General features: G+C 36.1%; 1 protein-coding gene across 2 annotated transcripts in view; it reads left to right on the plus strand.

Moving 5' to 3' along the window:
- Positions 1–23,069, plus strand: part of XPO4 (exportin 4) — an 81,688-nt gene that overhangs the window by 49,066 nt on the left and 9,553 nt on the right. For both annotated transcript variants that reach the window (XM_083805221.1, XM_083805222.1), the window contains exons 8-21: positions 1,781–1,938; positions 2,214–2,388; positions 6,939–7,115; positions 9,248–9,390; positions 9,503–9,648; positions 10,892–11,069; positions 12,597–12,756; positions 14,341–14,510; positions 15,447–15,621; positions 16,790–17,083; positions 18,026–18,206; positions 19,808–19,926; positions 20,867–20,997; positions 21,754–21,871. In XM_083805221.1, coding sequence (XP_083661347.1) covers positions 1,781–1,938; positions 2,214–2,388; positions 6,939–7,115; positions 9,248–9,390; positions 9,503–9,648; positions 10,892–11,069; positions 12,597–12,756; positions 14,341–14,510; positions 15,447–15,621; positions 16,790–17,083; positions 18,026–18,206; positions 19,808–19,926; positions 20,867–20,997; positions 21,754–21,871 — 2,325 coding nt within the window. The remainder of the gene's footprint in view (positions 1–1,780; positions 1,939–2,213; positions 2,389–6,938; positions 7,116–9,247; positions 9,391–9,502; positions 9,649–10,891; positions 11,070–12,596; positions 12,757–14,340; positions 14,511–15,446; positions 15,622–16,789; positions 17,084–18,025; positions 18,207–19,807; positions 19,927–20,866; positions 20,998–21,753; positions 21,872–23,069) is intronic.

The raw sequence follows: 23,069 nt of genomic DNA on the forward strand, positions 1-23,069 counted from the left end.
CCACCACTGTTGGGGGGGAAAGTTGGTAGTCTTTGTTCTGCCAGGAAATGCTGCAGCAGCAACATTATTGGTTTATAAATTAGTTTACTATGATATTTTGTTATCTTAAATCTCTTGGGACCTGAGAATTCATCATTCTCACGCTATTTCATTTTTGCAGAGCAAAGAAATAATGTGTTCAAAGCTGGGACAAAGTTGTTTTCAGACCAAGCAAATGGAAATCTCTAGTGCTTGAGAGTTGTCAGATATGTGTTTGGATACATGTCTATACTTTGTAGGATTTTTTTTACAAGTTATTATTTTTTTAACTGAAAGTTTTGTCTGTTCCAGCAGTTTTGAAAAGGTGAAAAAATCACTGGCAGACCTCTTAGCAGCTACACACAATCTGAACAGCTGTCTAGACTATCCAGACAGTTGCTACTGTCAGCTGTGAACCTCCACATGCAAATAACTTTTTGGCTTACGTATTAACCCTTCCTTGTTTAAAAGTATGAAGTTGTCTGAATTAAATCTCTCTCTTTGGCTGGTTTACAAGACTACTTATTTGTGACGAGGGTATTGTTTTCAATAACATGCAAAATTTTTGTAATGCATTTCCATTTTAAATAATGGCAACCAAAGCAGGCCTATATTTGATTATTTTTGAATGAAGGCTAGCCAGGGCAGTGTGCTGTCAGTTTTGGTTTTAGATTCCTGATTCGCAATGGTTGAGGCTGGTGGTATTAGCTTGCTATTTGAAGTAATGTAAGTGAATGGTGGTCGTTCATATTCATATAACTGATCTAAGAAATTTTAATAACCTTGCAAAACTTGGCAAGACTGCCATGTTAAAGAGGAAGCCTTCACTTGAAATCTCAACCAAGTGTGGAATGCATATTAGAAGGGGTATTTCTGTTTCAGGGCTTGTTTCTCCTGGCAGTTTAATCTTTCAGAGGTTAACCATGCAGCTAATCCAACTGGTTATGAGTTAGGTGAAGCTGAAGATAAAATGCCACAGGGAAGTGGTCAGAGTGTCTTAACTGTACTTTTATGATATAATTTAAGTAAATTGCATGTGGAGGAAAAAGCTACCCTGTATTTTTCAGTAAAACTTACATGAAAAAACAGAAGGTGTGAGCGTAAGAAAATACTTAAAAATACGTAGTTGATAATTGTAGCATGAATTTTGAGAATATGTCTGCTGGAAATATTAGCAGATTTGAATCTAGAAGGTCTTAGCAGCAGAAGTAGTGATGTAACACAGCGCAGAAATGAAAGAAGATGACTTGGCCCTGTATAATGTAAGGGTGTTGCCAAGGAAGTGATGCATTCATTTTTGTATATGTCTTCAGTGTTTACCTCTGCTAAAGAAGCATCTATATAATCTTGATTGAACTTGTTGACTAACTTTAGCAAGACTCCGTAGCCTAGGCATAGTTAGCATAATAGAGATGACTGTCATTATTGCTGTTTTTAGAAGGAGCAGTATGTCTGACTGGCTGGCATCTGTTTCTCTCTTTAAGACATAACATTCGGTACACAGTTCAATTTTCAAAATGTAAGTAAGACTTAACTAAATGTTGGTATCAGTGAGTTAATTTGAGGCTCGCGATTTTGTGAACCGAGTCGCAATCGTGACATTTGCTAGGGTTTAGGGAGTTGTAGAAACCCTCACATTTCAGACTGAATAGAAGTTATAGTAAGCTTTTTTTGGTGTGTGCTCTTTTGGATTGAGAGCCATGTGACTGTTGTAAGAACATCCTATTTTCCGTGTATTATTAACTATCTCGCTTCCTGAAAGGTGCATCGAAAAATCAGAGAAGATACAGATATGGCCCAAGATTCATTACAGTGTCTGGCACAGCTGGCGTCTTTGCATGGGTCAGTCTTTCCTGACGAAGGTTCACAAGTTGATTACCTGGCACACTTCATTGAGGGATTACTGAATACTATCAATGGGTATGTATGCCTGCTCTCTAAATTTAGATGGCATCTTTTAATCTTTTAGTTTGGAGTGCAGTGTGTGTGTGTGAAGAACTGGTATGACTTGCTTATTTCTGGGTATAATCTGTGTTTACTCTTGGATGATTGACATTTTAAAAAATGCATCTTCAAGTAGGTGCTTCTTAAACTAACACGAGATAGATTTATTGATTGAAAACGTATCTAGAAAATCAATTGGCTTTTAACATTTTTCTTGATGGCAGCTAACTAACTCCTATTTCTATCTATAGAATTGAAATAGAAGACTCTGAAGCAGTGGGAATTTCCAGTATTATCAGCAACCTGATAACCGTATTTCCTCGAAATATTTTAACTGCCATTCCAAATGAACTTTTCTCTTCATTTGTTAACTGCCTCGCACATCTCACTTGTTCTTTTGGAAGAAGTGCTGCCTTGGAAGAAGTGGTAAGTATTCATTCTCAAAAAGTAGGTATTCTTTTTGTTTCCTTCTCTTTGTAATAGGCATAAGTGATGTGAGAATCTGGCTGTTTTGTCAATAACTGTTGTGAAACACGGTGCTTTTGTTCTAGATATTTCTGAAATCACATCTGAAAGGGTTTTGTTTTTTTTTATTATGTGCAACATATTGCTCAGTTGCACACTGCATCTTTCAAACTTTTGATTTAAAGCACCTGCTTCATATTTTCACTTTTAAAAGAATGGGTACGTTAAAAAAGTATGAAAGTCTTTAAATGTTGCTGGATTGCTCTTGTGGGACTTCTCTGAAAAGTGTTGTAGATAATGAACACGCTACAAACCTGAAAGCTTAAAATCACTGTGTGAACATATGGACAGACTGAAACTTATGCTGTCAGGGGTTTTACAGGCAGGAACTTCTGTTTTAAGTTAATGTAGCTGTTAAGATCTGTTGTTAACCCCATACTATTAAACTGCTTAAATCATCCCTCTGTTACTGACACAGTTGAAGTAATAATTCTACATACAAATCTGGAGCGGGAATTCAGAGGACTTTTCTGTTTGCTTACTTCTTTCAAACCTTGGTTGTAACATAGAGGTTCCATTTTGATAGGCTAAATCCTCTGCTTCCAAAAAAAAACAAACACCAAAAAAAAACACACTTTAAAAATAAAAATGTCTAAGGAGACTTAATTATGAAAAAAGCCCATAAGAATTAAGGTGCATCTTTCACCTGAGCTATATACATGGAATAGTTATTGATTTAAATGAAGCTCTCTAGACACCATTGTGGGTTTTCCCCATTATCATTAAAAAAAAAAAGATTTTTTTTTCCAGTTTTGCTATATATACTGACTAGGCTTGATACCTATCATTTAAATGAAAGGGACTAGAGGATATACATTTCTTCAGTTAGCCTCTTGTTACTGGAGAGCTAGAATACACAACCGTATTTAACTTCAGGAGCACTCAGCAACAACTCAGAGTACTTCATCTCTCAGCAAAAGCCCGAGGTAGCTCGTACCACTGTCTGGTACAAAGAGTTTGTTTTGGAAATGGCTTGCTGCTCGTGCCTAGTGAATGTGTCTGCCTATGCATACATAATCCTCTAGTTTTTGCTGAAGAAAGTCTTTTCAATATTATATTACAATGTTATCAAATCCAGCAAGATAAGAAAGAAGACTGCAATTTTTTTTTCCTTAAAGAGAGAACTTGTTCGTTGTCGTAGAATCTTTAAAGTGTTCTGTGGAAGAAAGAAACATCACGCTTTCATCACTTCATTGTGTCGTCGGTCTAACAGTTGTATAGCTTATATCTCAACTTCATGTGGTTGCTCTGATCTCCAGGATAATCACAAAATTCTGTGGTATTCAGTCTTCAAAAAATAATTCGTATACCTTATCATCGTATCAGCAATAAGGTGCACTACAGAGTATTTCAAACTATTGCTGACTTAATCCAGATGGTGTAATGGCACGGTGTGCCGTGACTGTAGAAATACTTGTTTGCATCCCTGAAGGCAATCTTTTGGCTTAGGAATGTGCCTGCCCTGGTCAGTGTGTTTCATAGAGTCATGTAGGTTGGAAAAGACCTTTAAGATCATCAAGTCCAATCAGTGTGTAACACTACCTAGTCCACCACTAAACTATGTCCCGAAGCACCTAAGCTACTTGCTTAGATTGCTTGTAGTGATGTACTTAGTGAACTCATGTGCTCATGAGCTTAATTGCTTTCTGTAATTAAGAGTTTTTGGTGAAAGGTGAAATACCACATGCATTGGGCTCAGTAGGAACCTGAGATTCAGAAATCTAAAGTGCAGCAGAACACAGACAGGTGTACGCAGTAAAGCTTTGCTTGTGGGGCAAACTGTTTTTCCCATATTTCTGCCACTTTGTGTGCCAGCAGAATGGCTTGTGTGAATGTTGCAGAAAACCCATCAGACACAGGGAATCAGCTTAGCCAGAAGTTTGCTGTTGAACCTGACAAAATCAGGAGGTCCCAAACGGTAATGTGCAAACCACTTCAAAGCAGCACGTGTCTTGGCACAGAATCAGAAGCGGTTGCTGATGGTACTTGCTGCTGTTGCTAATATTGATATTCAGCAAAGGGGGAGGAAAAAAAACCCACACACAATCCAAACGTTCAAATGTTGTTTTACATTTACTTGGCTGTTGATTGAGGGAAGTTGTTGGAACATTTGCCTGAACAGCTATGCTGTGGAGGACAGTAAGCTTCAGCAATGATTGAGGTTAATTTATGATGCAGTTTGGACCAATCATCTCTTCCTTTAATAACGCTGGGTCTGAGAGAAGATGCTTGTCCACAGTTAAGCTTTCCTTTGCTCAAGGCTAATGCTTATGCAGAAGTAGGAGTATGTAATAGTTGATCAGAATTAGTGAAGAGTATGAGCAGGATGTTGAATGAAAATGCAAACAGAAATGCTCTCAAAGGTTTCTTTTTCTCAGGTGGATTTCTTAATGTGGTGTTCCTGATTTATGATATATATATATTTTTTTTAAGTTGCTTAAGGGAGAGATCATTCTGAATTTGGTCTCTCTCTCTACTTTGCTCCTAACTTTTCCAAGTTTGCTGCTACTTAGCAAGTTTTAGAAGTGTTCTTTCTTCAGAGGGTCAGCAGACTGTGAAGGAAGAATCTTGGAGAAATTTAGCAGCATCACTTTGATGTTAGTGGTTGTACTTTGCTTCTCCTGAAGATCTTGAATCCTGAACTGGGCCCTGCCAATCGCTTCTGGTAGATCCATCGGAAAGTTTCTGCTCCCCAGTCTGCAGCTTGTCACGTACAGTCTACCTGCATGACATCTTCAGTAGCCCAGCTGTAGCCTTTCATCTGAATCACTAATCTAAAACAAGATTGGGAATTTTTAGTAAGGTTCCTTTGTGATTTTATTCGTTCAAGATCAACGAACTCTACTGCTTGGGCACCTACTTTATGGAGGCACTTACTAATCCTAGCTTCCTTATGAAAATACCATAAGGTATTGGTAATACTATACAAAAATGGTTTATTCTGTATTACCTTCTCAAATCTGAGTTGTTTTTTTCCTCATAAAAGGACGTTGTTACTTGTGTTATTTTCTGGATTTTTATAAATTACTAATTGTATGTAAGTTAAAAAATACATATATATATACGCATATCAAAGTGTTTGTTTCAATGAATGTCCTTTCGCCAAACTAAAAAGACATGCTGTGCCTGTCCTAAATTTGTTTTATGTTAGCATTGAATACAGTTTGGTCTCTCTCATCATCATCTTCAGCTTTTGTTTTCAAACTTGCACGTGTCCCATATTTTAGCTAAGGTAAATACGACCATTTTGCAGTTACAGAATGATGCTGTGAAAATATCTTGAAATGCTTCCAACATGGTATCAGTTTTCCCTCTTAGTCAGTCATCCAGCCAACTTTTTTTTTCCTTTGTTCATGCAGCCATGTTTGTAACTTCACTGAAAGTTAGGAATTCCTCTGCCTGGGGCATGATAAAGGCCTTAGTATCTCTGTATTTCATCAAGGAATCATTTTACTAAGCTCTGCTATCTCAAAGTAACCTTGGTGAGCAATCATGTTGGTTAAAAGTTGAGAAGACTTCTTAGAGGAAAGAAGAGTCTCGCAGTACTAGCAAATCCATCCATGGAGTCATACTTAAGTTATCTGAAAGTGGTTGTATTTACTAAAGTTCAACTTTCGCACCAAGTGGAAAAAAAATAAAATGATAATTGCATTAAATGTCCTTTTCAAGAGAAACAACCCTTCTGCTGTCTGGGTTCTTTAGCTGCCCTGTAACTCAAGAGTTTGCTTGTTCAGATATGAATTTCCTTTTGCAACTTATGTACCCCATATAAATATATGTGAAAAGCTAAAAGCATGAAGTGACAGTTAAAATGCACTAATGAATTGTAGATGCAGGCTTATTCTATGGAATTGTGATCTTTCTTTGTTCACAGAATGAGAAGTTGTGTATCATCATCAAAACTGGCTGCCCACAGCAGGGTTTCTTTAATACATGCAGTTTGTAATGATTTTCTCCAAAACAGAGAGTTGTCATCTTTTCTGTCTCTTTATTTCAAAAATAGCGGAATATGTGCTAATCTATATGCACGTGTTCTGTGTCTAATTAAACAGAAATAGCTCCATTCATTGTTGTTTCTGGTATGAGCTGAGATGCTTGGTGTCACTGGAGAGAAAGCATTGTAGCTCCTGCATTTAGGTGATTATGTGTATGTATGAAAGGCTTAAATCAAGTCTGGTTTGGTTTTGAACGTTAGAAGAAAAGAAATAGCTAAACACAGTGGTTTTTTTGTTTTGTTTTTTAATTCTAGCAAAGCTGCATTGACCTTTTCGATGCATTGCTTCAGTTCTTTCTGATCTCTTCAAGGATAGCCAATAATAAGTTTTGTGATTTTTTTTTTTAAATTGCTTCAACATTAGAAGAACATCTGTTAAATAGTAATGAATATAAGTATCTTTCTCTGGTTTAGTTTAGAAATAAGATGTTTGTTTTGTTTCTTTCATCTCTTACAGCTTGACAAAGATGACATGGTATATATGGAAGCATATGATAAGTTGCTGGAATCTTGGCTTACTTTGGTACAAGATGACAAACATTTCCATAAAGGTTTCTTTACCCAACATGCTGTTCAGGTCTTTAATTCTTACATTCAGTGCCATCTAGCTGCTCCTGATGGTACAAGGAATTTGGTAAGCCCTTATAGTGGTAGTTTCTGATGATAATATGGAGTAACTAACCCATGTGGAGATTTTGTTGTTGTTGTATACTTTATTATGTAGCTCAAGGGAGCTAGTATAAATTTACTACTTGTGGCTTTGAATGGAAATGAAAAATTTGCTGAATTTGTTAATCAGAGGTCATTTTCCAGTCTGTTTCTCTCATTATGAAAAGGAAATGAAGGAATACAAAGTTGGAAGTTACTTTTAAAAATAAATAAAATAAACCTGTTAGTAAAATTGACGTGTTTCCTGCTGGTCTTCCCTATAGATGCAACGACTAAACTTCTGACCATCCTTCTCTGGATTTGGGTTATAATTAAAGTCTTCAATGAAATTGGAAGCCTTTTATCCTGTTATTTCCCATACGTTATCTTCAGATTATACTTTTGAAGTGTAATCTGAGAAAATATAGAATGACTATGCTTAGACTAAAAGAAGCATGAAATACTATGCGGTTCTTCTGGATAAAATGGTACATAAATACCTTACTGAATTTTTGAGGTGGCTGTTCTCAAGAAAACTTAAAACTACCTCAGCTATCTCTTGGCCCTCTGAGATGGAAAACCCGTTAGTCTCTTTGCCAGGAGTATGGATCTTACTGAAATAGATTGTGGTGCTGAAACTTGGATGTAGATGCTGAATGTATTAATTACTGCATAGATTTGATTCGTTAGCTATATAAAATTGATCTCTTAAATTTGATGCTATGCAAAGATCTCCAGGGTACCTCATTCTGAAAAGCCCTGTATAAAACCCATGTCTAGTATCTTGATATGTAACAGATGGTAATAACAATGCCAAACAGAGAGGAATATTTCACAAGAGAACTTTGAATTCATATCAGGCGGTCTTGACATAGCTCGTATACACAGGTTAATTCATGTCATTCTGTGAGATAAGTCATTTATCCCATGGGTAACCTTTTAAAAGCCACAGCTGGCATTTTAGAATGCTTCTTGTTCGATATCAAAGCAGTAACAGGAACTTTCAGTCTCTGCTTTGAGAGCAGAGACTCACTCTTCAGTAAACAGCTGCAACTTTGAAGTTGCCAAAGGAGAATGATTTGCTGGGTTAGATAAAGAAAAGATGGGGTAAAAGCACTTTAGGTAAGAAAATGTGTTTAGATTCAATTTTCCAGAGCCTTTGTAGAAACAATATGTAACGATAGCTTTCTCCGTCACTTGTATTTGAATGGTAGTTGTGTAAATTCTGTCATTCGTCAAGAGATTTTTGAAAACACTTCTAACATTGATATGTGATTTCTACGTATAAGGGATCAACTCTTCAAGAAAATAAGCTCTGATTACTAGGTAGTCTTAACATATAGCCAAGGCGAGAGGAATCTCATCTTGAGATATTTTTATTTTGCCTTCTATTTTTTCTGAGGTTGTAGCATTTACTTTTTAAAGGTGTGGTTTTTTCAAACAATAAGTTATAGAAAATCTTTATTGAAAGAGGTGACGTTCACTTTATCGTGAAGAATACTACCTCTCTTGTAATTTATTTTTAAGATCTCAGAGAACTGGGAACAGTATCTTTGACTAATGAATAGGACAAAACAAAGTGTTTAAAATTGTTCTTGGCCTGATTATATATATGATTTGAAATCCAAATGTGTTTTAGAAGTCTCCTGACCATTGGGTTTGCAAACCATCTATGTGAATGAGAGTCATTCAGTACATCATTTTGTACCTCTAGCAGTGGATGCTTACCAGAGCTGATTTATGTATGTGGTATAAAGAAGCTGTTTGCTGCTTTCCAGCCTGTGCTTATAATGAGTATCAATTTTCATAACTCTTATATTTGACTTTTTTCACTAACAGTGAATCTTTTGACTTGAGAGCACTGTTGGAAATGGTAGCAAATATGCAAGGAGCTGATTTTGCTGATAAGTTTGTGAAATGCTGATTTCAAAACAATATAAAGTCATATTTACTCCTCTTTTTACCTCATCTGTATCTAATTTGGCACAAGCCTGTTGTGTATCAGTGCAAAACACCCTGGAAGAAAAACCCAAATTTACGTAGAAAAGTGTGGTGGTGATAAGTTTTAGCAAGTGTAACATTAACTGGTTGCTTCTAATTTTGTTGAAATAACATCAGACTGCCAATGGTGTGGCCTCTCGGGAAGAAGAAGAAATAAGTGAACTGCAGGAAGACGACAGAGACCAGTTCTGTGACCAGTTGGCCAGCGTAGGCATGCTGGGAAGAATTGCTGCAGAACACTGTATACCTCTTCTTACAAGGTATGGAAGAATAGTATGAATGCAAATGAATAAATCCACCAAATTGGAAGAGCTTGACTTTGCTGAAACAATTTAAAACCAGTGAAGTTATTTAATTATTTTTTGTCCACAGTTTATTAGAAGACCGAGTTACAAGGCTCCATGGTCAGTTGCAAAGACATCAGCAGCAGTTACTTGCCTCACCAGCATCAGCCTCAATTGACAATAAAGTGCTTGATGACCTGTATGAGGATATTCATTGGCTTATTTTAGTCACAGGTAGGTGAACTGTGTTAAATAGCACTTATTCTGATATTGCTGTTGCACCTGGAACATCTTAGGAAAGAGAAATGCTTGCATTGCAAACTACTTACAAAGTTTTTGTCTCACTTTCATCTGTCTGCAGTAACATGAAAATTATCTTTAAAAGATTAATGTAATCTTTTCATGAGGTATGTCCTTTGGAAATTCCCTCAAGTAATTTTGTCATAGACTTCTGAGATCCATCTATTCAAGAAATTAGCCTGTTCGTGGTTTCAGTTATATTGTCTGGGCTCACATGACTTAAGGGAACACACATGAGATCAGGATAGCAGTGTTACTCAGTGGTGTGAAGAATCGAGTAAGTTCCAGAATCTCTCAGGATTGATGATCCATGTCCTGGCTTTTTGCTGTGTTTCAGGGAACTTGAGTTTAGAACATTTTTATTTTTGATTTTTAGGTGGAACTATCTTACATCTGTTTGCAAAGCGTAACATCAGCTAAGACAGTGTCTGTATTTTATTAGGAGAAATGTATACTTTATGAAATATTTTGTGGGGTCTTTTTGAATGTCTGATGTTTTAGTTGCTCTCAGATGTTGGCATAAATGTGTTTATAATATTTTTGTATCGCTGTAGGATGAAGTTTATATTTGTAGCTCAGATGATTATGAGATCAGACACTGAAAACTATGACTAAATCTGGAATTAATATTAATTATCTAGACACCAGAGTATTTTACTGTGAAAACCATTGCTTTACCTGATCTGCTGTTGCTATGCAAGGAAAACTTTATTTTAGCACGTTTGTTTGGTGTCTGAAAGATTCTATAGATTTGAAATATTAGCAGAGTAGAAGTCTCAGATGAGATGGACTCAGTAGGGAAGCTGTAAAATTGAACAATTTTTATCACATAACTGAAGGAGAAAAAAGTGACCACAATGTTGTAGAATATTCTTTCAGGTACCTGAATTGGCTGTTATTCTTTCACACAAAGCAAAGCTCTTCTCCCTCTTTTATTATTTAATTTGGTGGTTTATTTTTCAGCATTAGTTTACTGTCGCTTTAGGTTCTTTTTTACAGAATGGCTTTAAATATTCTGAAGTTAATTATACATATTTAATCGGTGTTAGTCAGGGGTTGTATAAACATTTGATTCTGGTGTAATGTCTGCAGTTAATCCAATGGACTCTCTAATCAAAAAGCTCTAAGTTAACATAGGGTAGAAAGTTGTGATCATTCTTTCTTTTTTTAATGTAAGGCTACCTCTTGGCTAATGATACTCAGGGAGAGACTCCGCTAATACCTCCAGAAGTAATGGAATACTCCATTAAACATTCAGCTGAGGTTGACATCAACACAACACTTCAAATTCTGGGATCTCCAGGAGAAAAGGCCTCTTCCATCCCAGGGTACAACAGAACTGATTCTGTAATTAGGTAAGAATGCGTCATGTGTTAAGTATGTCAAATACTTTTTCAGAGAAAAAGTGAGAATGTGAATGGACTTCTGTGAATTGAAAAGAAAAAAAAAAAGCCATATGTAAACACTGAACATTGGAAATGAAATGTCTCTTTTAACTAGTCTTAAAGTAAAGGCAAATAATTTGGAAGAATGGTTTTATAACTGATCTATTAAGGCAATGCTATAAAAGAAAAGACAGAAAAGATGAAGTGATGTTTATGTATATGTGTATATATATATATTTTTTAGGATGGAGATAGGCAGAGAGATTACAGATAATGTTTCAAGTCAAGTTGACCTAGGGGGAGGACTGAAAGGAAGAAAAAGTATGGCATCAAAACAGATAAAACTCAGTTGAGATGGGATGGCAGAAATGACTAGCTTGATGACCTAATAGTTGTAATTGAGGACATGATCTACCTATTAAAATAAATAGAAATACTTTATCACTACTGAAAGCCTGTCTTTGATCTGTTTGTTACAGAAAGTCCTTAAAACGACTCAAATTACTTAAAAAAAAAAAAAAAAAAAAAAAAAAAAACAGTTGTTTTTAGAGCAACACAGCCTATAGTATGTTATCAAAAATTTTCTGTCTATACTGTCGTGATTTACTGCCTCAGCTTGGCAGTAGCAGCTTTGGTCTTCAGTGGGGGGAAGAGTTGTTGCCCCTTATGTACACATTATTATTATTAACATATTTAAGGAACAGCATAAGGGATTTCCGTTCTCTGGAAAAGGCTAGAAAAATGGATCTTCATGGGCAGTTAAGTGCTTCACGGGCTAACACATGTAGAGGTTTGAATAGTGGTCATTGATGACAAGCCTGGCAGCTACAGGAACTGGTCAAAACCCAGAATTTCTGATTGCAATGTCTTAGTGCAGATGGGATTAAAAACAGAAATAGACCACCACCAGCTCATAAATTGCTTGAGGACTAGCAAATTCTTACCAAATTTAATTGAGGTACTGTAAAAGCTAATATTAAATATAGTTTTCTTGACTGAGTGTATTAATGCAATCACTTGGTGGTCTGCTACATCATGTTGTTTCTCTGTGGTAATGAAAAAGTAAGAAAAAACTGGACATTGCTGTAGCTGTATCATACTGCAAAAGCTGCATGATTAGGCCACAATTTGTAACGAAGGAGGTAGTTCATGCAGGAAAGGGAGAATCAGTTTTTCCATAAAGCTTTTCAAACATTACAGGTAGCGGTACATGTGTCTGCATTCCCACAACGTCAGAATGCTTGTCGGGATTCTTCTGTTGCAGTGTTTTTGAAGTCAAAGATCACCTTATATTCTGACTTTGTGGAGGGTATTTGCCATTTTCTCTCTCTCCTTGGATTTAAAGAAACAAGTTAACTGCTCTCCACTTCGTTAGAGTTGAAATACTTCATTATCCTGTTCCTTCCTCATATTTCATGAAAAAATAAGTGTTTCATAGAGTCACACTACTTTTCCAAAGAACACCCTCAACATCCTTGTTGTGTTTTAAATCTGCAGGTTGTTATCGGCTATTTTAAGAGTGTCAGAAGTAGAATCTCGAGCAATAAGGGCAAATCTCACGCACCTTCTGAGCCCGCAGATGGGCAAAGATATTGTATGGTTCCTCAAGCGTTGGGCAAAGACTTACCTCCTGGTGGATGAAAAGCTGTATGATCAGGTAAGGATATAACCTTTATGAATGAATTGGTGAGTATTAGCAAAAATATTCTTGGAATGCAGATATCAGTGTAGCTATCCTAAGGTGCAGTGATAAAGCATTTTTAATATTGTATTTGGGGTTAGTTTTTAAATTGTTTGAAAGTAGGTGTTTTCTTCCTTTATTTTTCATTATAAATATAAGTTGTTAGGGGACCCTTCTTGCACATCTTGGTATAAATGTGATTTTTTTAGCTAGTAGCATCACAGTAGCATAGTGCTCTCTCAGGTTGTATAGCGGGTGAAATTCACCTACCACAGCAATTTTATAAACTACATCAGATCTTACAGTTCATCTTTAATACAGTGGTTGCCCTTGATGAATGATTTATTGAGTAACCTGGTCGTAATTCTGAATTAGATATCTAACACCATCACTAGGTGGTATATATAAGCTAAAATCATGTTACTTTCTCTCCTCTCCCTATTCTCATATGTTCTCATTGTATATATCATGATTTCTATGATGCGTTCTTTCTAAAGGGCAACATTTTATCGTGTTTGGAAAGCACTAATCATGATTATACCTTGATCCTGATTTTGCTTATACAACTAACTATACTCCAGCTAGCTAATGGAGGCCACTCATGAAAAGGTCCTGTTGGCTCTAACTTCTGAGAAGGAAGCCGCCGCCTCCTCCCCTTATTTTCACTACTGAAGCAACTAAGAATACTAACGCTTCAGGAGCCCTTAACAAAGTTAGGGATACTGAAGACTTGTAATGAATTTAAATTATATTATTCAACTTGTAGCAGAGCAAAGATATCAGCTGGGAAAGAATTGGAGAGCATGAAACAGGGTGTCTAGGAAATGTACACGTTTAGTTTGCGTTGGCATGTGAAAGAGGTTGAACACCTCTTTTTAAATCTTATACTCAGTCATGTATGTATTATGAATTTTAAAATCAGAAATGGTGGTGTGCTGACAGGAAGCCCCTGCACAAATATTACAAAGCTTTTGGATTTCACTCTTACACTTTTTTTTTCCTGAAGATAGGCAAGCAGGCAATTTCAAGGAAGCATATTTTAACGTACCAGGACCAGAATGTGACATCTTCCCTAAAATCTGTGTAGATTGAAGGAATAATGCAGAAAGCAGATGTAGAAAAGACTGCGATGAAAATAAATTCTTACAAGATTCAAACTAGATCAAGAGTTAGGCTTATTTTGAGTTATTTTTATCACTTTATTTTGAGGAATTTCATCATAAATTCATGGAAACACTTTTGGGAGATGATTTTTTGGTATCTTTCTCTTAATTTTTAAAGCTTCTGAACTTTCCTTGGCATTAAAAGCTAGACATACTTAAACCTGCTATTGTGATGAGGTTGATACTTTTCTTTCTTTTAGGTGTTGTGCTTAAAATTGCAAGATAAATTTGGCAAAGATTTTTCTGTTACAGGTATTCTTTGCCTTCGTCTATGTAACTTTTGTGTATTTTAAGTAGGGAAGAAGTGACAGCCTGAAAAGAATTTGCTGACTGATTACCATACACTTTGAGGTTCTGCCTTCTGTAAAACTCACTCATTTTAATGCTTTTCTTATAGATAAGTCTGCCATTTAGTACAGCATTTGGTGCTGATACTGAGGGTTCCCAGTGGATTGTGGGTTACCTTTTAGAAAAAGTGATCAGTAACCTGGCAGTGTGGAGTTCAGAGCAGGACCTTGCAAATGATACTGTACAACTGCTAGTAACATTAGTGGAAAGGAGAGAGCGGTAAGTTGCTACACCTCTGGAAGTCAAAAAATTTCTTTTGCTTCCTTTAAATTTTTTTGGCCAAAGTAATCCAGATATGGGGCACTTTATATTCATGTCTCTGTAAGTCAAATTACTTTAGTAACGTACTATAAATGGAGGAAAAAATTGTCTGACCAAGTGAGGAGTGAGACCTAGATTTGACAAAACATTAACCTAATCTTTATTATTATTTATCAGTGCACTCTCCTTCCCCTACCTTTGTGCCTCACACAAACAGTGAGAAAGGAAAATTCTCCTGGTCTCCACTCTTATTGCAAGGATTTTTGTTTGTTTGTTTTTGTTGAACAAGTTGTTTCAGATTGAGTTCAGATACTGGCTAAGCCAGTATAAAATATGTTTAATAAACCTTTTAAAGAAAAAAAAAATAGGGTTTGGTGGGTTCAGAGAAATTTCAGAAATTTCTTTGGTATTACAAACTGTGAAGAAGAAAATTCTTGAATGTTTTGCTTCTGTGAATTGACATGCAATCATGCATTCAGTCTGAAAGACTGAAGTTTGAGGAGTTAAATGTTTGAGGAGAATTTTTTTAAAGATAAATAAAAACCACAGGAGCTAGTTTTGGAATAAACTGCTTATTTTATCATGACATAATGAGACTAAGCTTTTAATCCATTCAATATATCCATTAACTATGTGTCTGTCTGTCTGTGTGTAAAACTAAGTACTTCCCTGCTTTTCTCCCATATGAATTGAGCTACTTTCAGAGTATACACTTCAGAAATTTTATGGTTGAGACATAAGATGAAAGTCAAAAGGCAATTTAGCCTTACAATAAAGGAATTAAATTAAAAAATAAAAATAAAAATCTTCTGACAATTGCTAGCTGCCTGATGCACTTTGTTCATACAATTTTTGGAGTATTTTCTTTAATCAAAATATTTTTCCCCCTTCTAGGGCAAACTTAGTTATTCAATGTGAAAACTGGTGGAATTTAGCTAAACAATTTGCAAGGCGAAGCCCTCCCCTTCACTATTTGTCCAGTTCTGTGCAGAGAACACTAATGAAAGCTTTAGTTTTAGGAGGTTTTGCTCATATGGATACAGAAACAAAACAACAATACTGGACAGAGGTAAGCTGTTTTGATGCTTCTGTTACCCTAATTTTTGCAAGTAATAAAACCAAAGTTTGAAGTTAGTTTAAGGAGTTTTATGGTGATGCAAACTCGGCATCACATACATAATATACAAAATCTTCACATTTTGAACATCTAATGCCAATATTTTTTTTAACGATTTTCTTTGAAGGGCCATAATTTTTTGGCAGCTTATTGGTGTTGTCCTTGATATCTAAACCGTTACTACCTAAACAGAAACAACTCAAAATTACTTGGGGATTCATGAAATAGCCAGTCTAGCAGTACACTTGGAAGAGACCTTTTGTGAAGGTTAAGGGCTTTCATCAGAGTTGTGCCATTTCGTCTATTTTAATTTCGTGGTGTTTATGAATTATTCATTTATTCACTTATCGATAATGACAGTAAGACTAATGTGAAAAATAATGAAGCTTCTCGACCAGCTTTTCTGTGCCCTGGTTCCATTAGTGCTCAGATACTTAATACTGGAAAGGTTGGTGCTCTAATGCTTCCTGATCACACTTCAGCTGCACCACATTAGCTTTGAAGTTTGAAAAGCACTGTCCTTCTGAGAGAAGCTTATTTTCATTAGGAAAGTTATGAAGTTAGTGATTGAAGGTAAGGTGATAAGGCACTGGAAGTAATTGGGGAAAAACATTTAACTGTTCTATGGAAATGTCTAAATTGGTTCAAATTGGGTTAGTTTACAAACGTAGTCACATATGCTGATTATAAGAGAAATTGTACTACCAAGAATTGTAATAAGAGAAAGATAATTGTGAACATGATTTTTAATTAATGCTTTCATTGCTGACCTTTTGTTGCTAATACTGAATCTGGAAAAGAATCAAATAATGTGACTCAGAGAAAGTCCTTGTTATTTGTTTAAACACTACAAAATAATATTAAATATTTATGGAGGTGCTCATTTTGCAACCAACCTGCAGGTGATGGTGGATAATGAGAATCACTAATCACTAGCACTTCAGTTTATGTTAATGTGACAGAAAAATAACATAATTGAGCCATTGCAAGCTGGAATTGATTGATTGTTGTACTGCTGTGCTAAAAACAACTCATCTGCTTGCTGAATTACTTAAACCTCAGATTTCATTCCTGTAATAATATACTTATTTTAATGTGACTTTTCTAAAAAAAAACTAAGGTTCTTCAGCCACTTCAGCAGCGATTCCTGAATGTGATAAACCAAGAAAACTTTCAGCAGATCTGCCAAGAGGAGGAAGTGAAACAGGAAATCACTGCTACGTTGGAAGCACTCTGTGGCATTGCTGAGGCTACCCAGATTGATAATGTAGCAATTCTCTTTAATTTCCTAATGGACTTCCTTAATAATTGCATTGGATTAATGGAAGTGTACAAAAACACACCAGAGACTGTTAATCTCATAATAGAAGTCTTTGTTGAAGTTGCACATAAACAAATTTGCTATCTTGGAGAGGTAAATACAACCAAGAGGGGAAGGAGGAGAAGTGAGTGTGTGTGTGTGTGTGTGTGTGCGCGCGCATGCATTGTACAAAATAGCAGAGTGATTTTTGTATTCTATACGGAAAGAAACCCTGTATGCTTACGTCACTATTCTGTCTATATAGAAAGAAATGCTCTATGGTCACATCTGCTAGAGGAATTCCTTTGTTTAAAAAGATACACTCCCAAAGATTAAAAGCAGGACGTCTAGACTGTTCTCTTAGCAATAAACTTGACCGTAATTCATCACCAGTCTTAACATGCAGGGGTGGCAAGAGTACAGACCGTGTTGAATGCTTACTTAACCGTACCAAACTTCTCTGAACGCTTGTGTAGCAGAGTTGCAGTACTGTTTCATATGACAAATGCATACTGTAGAGATGCTGCTTTGGTTCTAAACAGTGCATAGTGGTTACTAAGAAATTATCGGGTAAAATGAGTTGATGCAGGCTGCTTACATTTTTGCACTGTTGGCTAATTTTGCTCTTGCATCCAGAAGCGATGGCTTTTGCATCTAGGAGAAGCCTACTTCAATATGGGTATGCACAGAGTATTATGGCTCCAAATTTTGATAGCAGAAGTGAGTCCCTTAGGGATCTTGTTGATAATTTTAATCTGGTTTGCGAGACTGGTGAGATGTGTCAGCCTGGCCCAAGTCACCCTTTTTTGTTAAGATTGAGGAACTGATAAAAGTAATGTTATAATGTTTGTCAGTAGCGTGTAAATATATGGCAGTAAGTGTTCTCAGTATTTAAGATAGCTGTTTCCTTGATGATTGTGTGTGGTTGTTATGAAAATCCATATTATAACTGAAATTAAAACCTTCAGGTATCATCAACCATGTAGCACCATCTTAAAGCAAAGGGTGTCACTTTTAACATATAAAATTTTCTTGTTATCTAATGCTGTTTTCTAGGCCAAAGCCATGAACTTGTATGAGGCCTGCCTAACTCTGCTCCAGGTGTATTCCAAGAATAATCTAGGTCGGCAACGGATAGATGTTACAGCAGAAGAAGATCAGTACCAGGATCTCCTCCTTATTATGGAGCTTCTCACTAATCTTCTATCAAAAGAATTCATAGATTTCAGTGATACAGGTATGGAGGAATTCGTAATTGCTGAGCCATAATTTGTATTCTAAACAGTTTAAAAAAAAAAAAAAAAAACACAACACACAACAGCTGTCATAGGGCATGAGTTCAATTCAGGTAAATTGGAAACTCGAGTTCAGGTTTGCTCAGGATATGAAAATTATTTATTGTGCAAGTAGCAAAGGAAGAACTTTTCACAGTACGGCACATCTTCCAGTATTCAGAAATAACTACTGCTCTTGTAAAATAAATAGGGCATGTTGACAACAACAACTTAAAAAATGAATGCTACAAGTCTGAACATGTAGTAGCAGAAACTACAGAGAAGTCAGATTAGCAAATTACTGCAAGAGCAGATGGGTTGTCTTTGTAGTACAAGATCCTAACTTTGCAAAATGCTGAGCTCGTGAAAATTGTCAAGTGAAAATGTGTCAAGTTTGAGGGTTTTCTGTATTCTTCATTCACAGAATATGTGTTATAGTATGTAGGAATGGGTTAGTTTTTTATTTTATTTTTACTTTTTTTTCCCAGCCTGTTGCTTTCTTCTGTGTCTTTGCCACTTCATATTCAGGACTAATGCAATTTTATCAGCCACCTCTAGCTTAGCTGTGTTGCATTGCTTTTGAATAAGTTAAAACACATTTGCACGATTTATTTCTTACCATGCCCTATACTGTTTGCACAGAAGACTTGCTCAGCAACAAACTGAATCTGCCTACGTGGTTTTGATCTTTTTCACTGCTGTTCTAAGGCACTAAGGTTTTGAAGGAGAGGGAACCTTGTACTCTGAAATTCAGTGCATCTGTCTCGTTTTTCTGTTCTGTATGTACAACACAAAAATGCAGAACCAAAATTAGACTTTGTCCATCAAGTGGACATCTCAGTGCCATCTTACACATTCTTTTTGAGATCAGACATTGGTTGTTAGAAGCATCAAAATACTGTAAAAAAAAATGCCATGAAACTAAGGACTGTGAATACTACCTAAACATAACATCCAGATATCAAATGTATTGAAACTTCTCTGGTTGCTATTATTAACTTAATGCCAGAATTATAAAAGTAAGGTCGTTGGTAGTCACTGGGAAGTACAGGTCTTAACAGGAACTGGAGAAACTTCGCAAGTTCTAAATTACAGAGTTTTCTTCAGTAACTTCCTCCATTTATTTCTTTGTGTTTATAAAATTCACATAAGTATATATTACAATGTATACTATATAGAAATGTACAGAAAGTAGAGAAATGCTAGAATATTTTGCTCACTGTCTATTTCTGCAAGCATGAAGCAGATATCACTAGAAACAAGTGTAAGAGAGCTTCCTTCCATTCTGTAATGGAAGGGAGCTCTCAAAGTATCTCAAGTGTTCTGGTTAGTATGCCATCTGGTACATGTGATTATGAAATGCTTAGTCCTGATGAATATAAATATAGAGTGATGTGGCAGTCTCTACTCACTAAGTTTCTATTTTAATACAGTGCCTCGTGTTTTCGTTTGGGAAGAGTGTGATAGTCCTATCATTAAAAATGTCTTTAATAAAGAAATGTGACTCTTTCTTCAATATATTTGATCCTCTTCTTTTACAAAATATTTTTTATCTTTTCTACAGATGAAGTATTTAGAGGACATGAGCCTGGGCAAGCCACAAATAGATCTGTATCGGCAGCAGATGTTGTCTTATATGGGGTTAATCTAGTTCTGCCTCTAATGTCCCAGGATCTGCTGAAGGTAAGTATATTTTCACATGTAACTGCTAGAACATGAAAGGTTTATAGTAATGAATTCCCAGAAATGGGTTCTAAATTGCGCTTCACCTCCACAAGTTAGATTTTCTAGGCTTTTAAAAAAGTAAATAGCTTCTCTAGTTATAGATACCATTAGAAAATAAGTATTTTAACCTGTGGAAACGCATGTTTGGAAGGCCTAAACAAATATTTTTTCCCTCTAAAAGCAAGTCTGTGCAGGTTAACAATTAGCCAACCCTGAAATGTGGCCTGTGGAATCATTTTTGTGATAGTGTCAGAAATGTGACAGGAAGCATCAGCAGTGATATTAGTCAAAACAAAAAATAATGTGGGAGCAAATTGCAACTCTAATTATTTTTGCAATGCTTTCATTTCATAGACAGCAGGTTGTCAGTAGGACAGTAAAATCTGAAGCAACCAAATGGCAGTATTTCATTGGGTTACACTATGCTAATATTTATTTTGAATCAGGGGAACAATTCTGAAGGGTAGCTCAGTTGTCCCCTCTTAATAGGCTTTGGTTCTCACCTGGTAGCACCCACTGAGCATGGGAGCTACCTCCATTTTAGATAAATCAAGTCAAAGGATGTGCCCTAGGAGCACCCCTCTTGTTCTCCAGACGCTAATGAGGGTTTTACTCCACGGGACTAGACTTGCTCATGTGTGAAAAAAAACTCCATGACTTTGTATGGAGTAGATACTGGACACCTGTCATCAACTTAAACGTTTCTGCTTTATCAGTCTGCTTTTATTGCACCATACTTTTTGCTAATATAGCTGTAGACACTGATGACTGAGGTTGTTGCCTAGAACTGTCTTTTCTTCTTCAGTGGAAAGCATCAGATCTGTCTCTTTATACAGCTGGAAATAACATCAGGATAGAGCTATGTCGTTCTAAAATGCCCTTGTTTTTCTTTTGACAGTTTCCATCCCTTTGTAATCAATATTACAAATTAATCACTTTCATCTGTGAGATATTCCCTGAGAAAATTCCACAACTTCCAGAGGACCTCTTTAAGAGCCTGATGTACTCACTGGAGTTAGGGATGTCATCGTATCCTTTACAGAGTTTGAGAGTGTCTAAAAATCTTAGCTTCCTTTATAAAGACATGTTAAGTCTTGGTTCTTTTTCTTTGCATTTTTTCCTTTCCTATCTATCTCTGTATCTATAGTTACACATCCATAATCTACTCTTCCTCTCTGCTCTCTGGCGACTGAGAGTTTCACTGTAGTGTCTATTGAGATTCCAGTACTAGCTGAATTTCCTCTGACTTGTTGCTTGAATGCAGTGTTTAAGTGGTTTAGCGTGTAAGTTTTTTCTGGCACCCATTCCTGCCTCCTCCATTACTTCACTTCAGAGTGTGTAACTTCATAAGCCTTCAGCTGGTATCCCAAAGCCATTCCTGAATTAGTTTCTCAGCTGGTAATACAAAACACTGCTGCTGTTCTATTGGGCTGGCTCCAGAGCATTTCCTGTCACGTTGCCAATGGGCTCTCCCTCTTACAACGGGAGTACCATTTTCACTAATCTGTGGCACGTGTCAGAAACAGATGAGCTTGACCATAAGGGCCTCTTTCTGAAAATGTTATGTCAGAGAGGGTTATGTTACTTTAGGGTATGTAGCTAATAAAAGAAAGCAACAAAGTTAGAGTTCTTTTTCCCCTTTTTTTATTATTTTATTAACAGCTTTATAGTAAAAAGACATTTTGAAACATAGAAGCATTTAAAGTATTTTGTAGTGATGCCATTGGGAAGTTTTGCCACAATTTCATTGAAATCTGACATTGATTCTTTAATGCCTGTTATCAGAATGAGTTCTGAGGTTTGCCAGCTCTGTCTGGAGGCTGTAACACCGTTAGCAGAACAGTGTGCAAAAGCACAAGAAACAGATTCAGCTCTCTTTCTAGCAACAAGGCACTTTCTTAAGGTAAGACAGCTGTTTTCTGTGTTGTGTTTTGTTTTGTTTTTTGCATACAGGTGGTGTCAAGAGACCAAATAGTGATAATATCTGACTAGATTAATGAGCATCACACACAAATATTAAGAAACAGCCTGCTACCTAAAGAACTGGCAGTTGAAGAAGAACATGGAGGACCAGAGACATTGGACTGTGTTACAAAGAAAGATAGCGGTGTAGAGGAGAAAATGACTTTTCACCATTCAGCAAAACATCTGAGCACCTCAGAATGCAATTTACTCTTATTTATGCTCTGTACTTGAGTTCTAGAATGACTCTGACAGTTTCACCACTTAAATTTACCGTGAAAGCTGTCAAATAAAAAACCGCCAAGTAAAAGGCTAGGTAGAGTACTAAAACGAGGCAGAAGAGCGAGCATAATTCAGTATACTATGAAGAAAGGAAAATGCTGCTATTTATTCAATTTATCCAATAAATTATGCTTTTTTTTTTTAATCCACTATCATACTTGTCAGTTTCCTTTAAGAACCATCCCCTCTGTCTCATTACATTTCAGATTAATCTGGTAGCAGCTGGCTTCTTGCTAATTGCAAATGAGGAAAAAAAGTAATTGGGGAACTTGTAGACTTATCTCCTGATTTCAGTGAATACTTCAGTTTTGCTTAAGACATATTTTCTTATCGAACTGACATTCGGACTTCTCATTAAGAGCTCGTCTCACTGAAGCTAAGAGAATAAGAAACACCTTAAATAATTTTATTTGTCTCTTTATTTCTTCTAGGTTAACATAGCTTTCCGCCCTTTCTCAAATTTTCACTTAAAGTTTTAAAATCATTCTTATTTTCTATTCCCTGGTTCACTTTCTGTGAGCTGTAGGAGGTTCCAAAACTTGAGGAACAAATTCCTGGTTTTTACTGGAAGAGCAAAGGCTTTTTTTCATTCTTTCTCTGAGTTATTTGCAGCTTTTGTTGAAAAATACAAGAGATGTTGCTTCTCTTTGAAGACCACATATAAATCAACAATAGGTTTCAGTGCTTTGAGGCATGAATTAGTGCCAGTAAGCCAAAGCTCAACTTCTAAAATAATTTAGTTTCCAATTACCGATGCTTAGATTTAAACAAGAAAGAAAGAAACAAAAATCTTGGATGTTTGTGAATACACATTCATTACTATTATTGGAAGTGAAGATACGAGGTTCAACAGCAGA

The sequence above is a fragment of the Anser anser genome (genome assembly GCF_964211835.1).
Source record: "Anser anser genome assembly, chromosome: 1".
Classification (NCBI taxonomy): Eukaryota; Metazoa; Chordata; class Aves; order Anseriformes; family Anatidae; genus Anser; species Anser anser.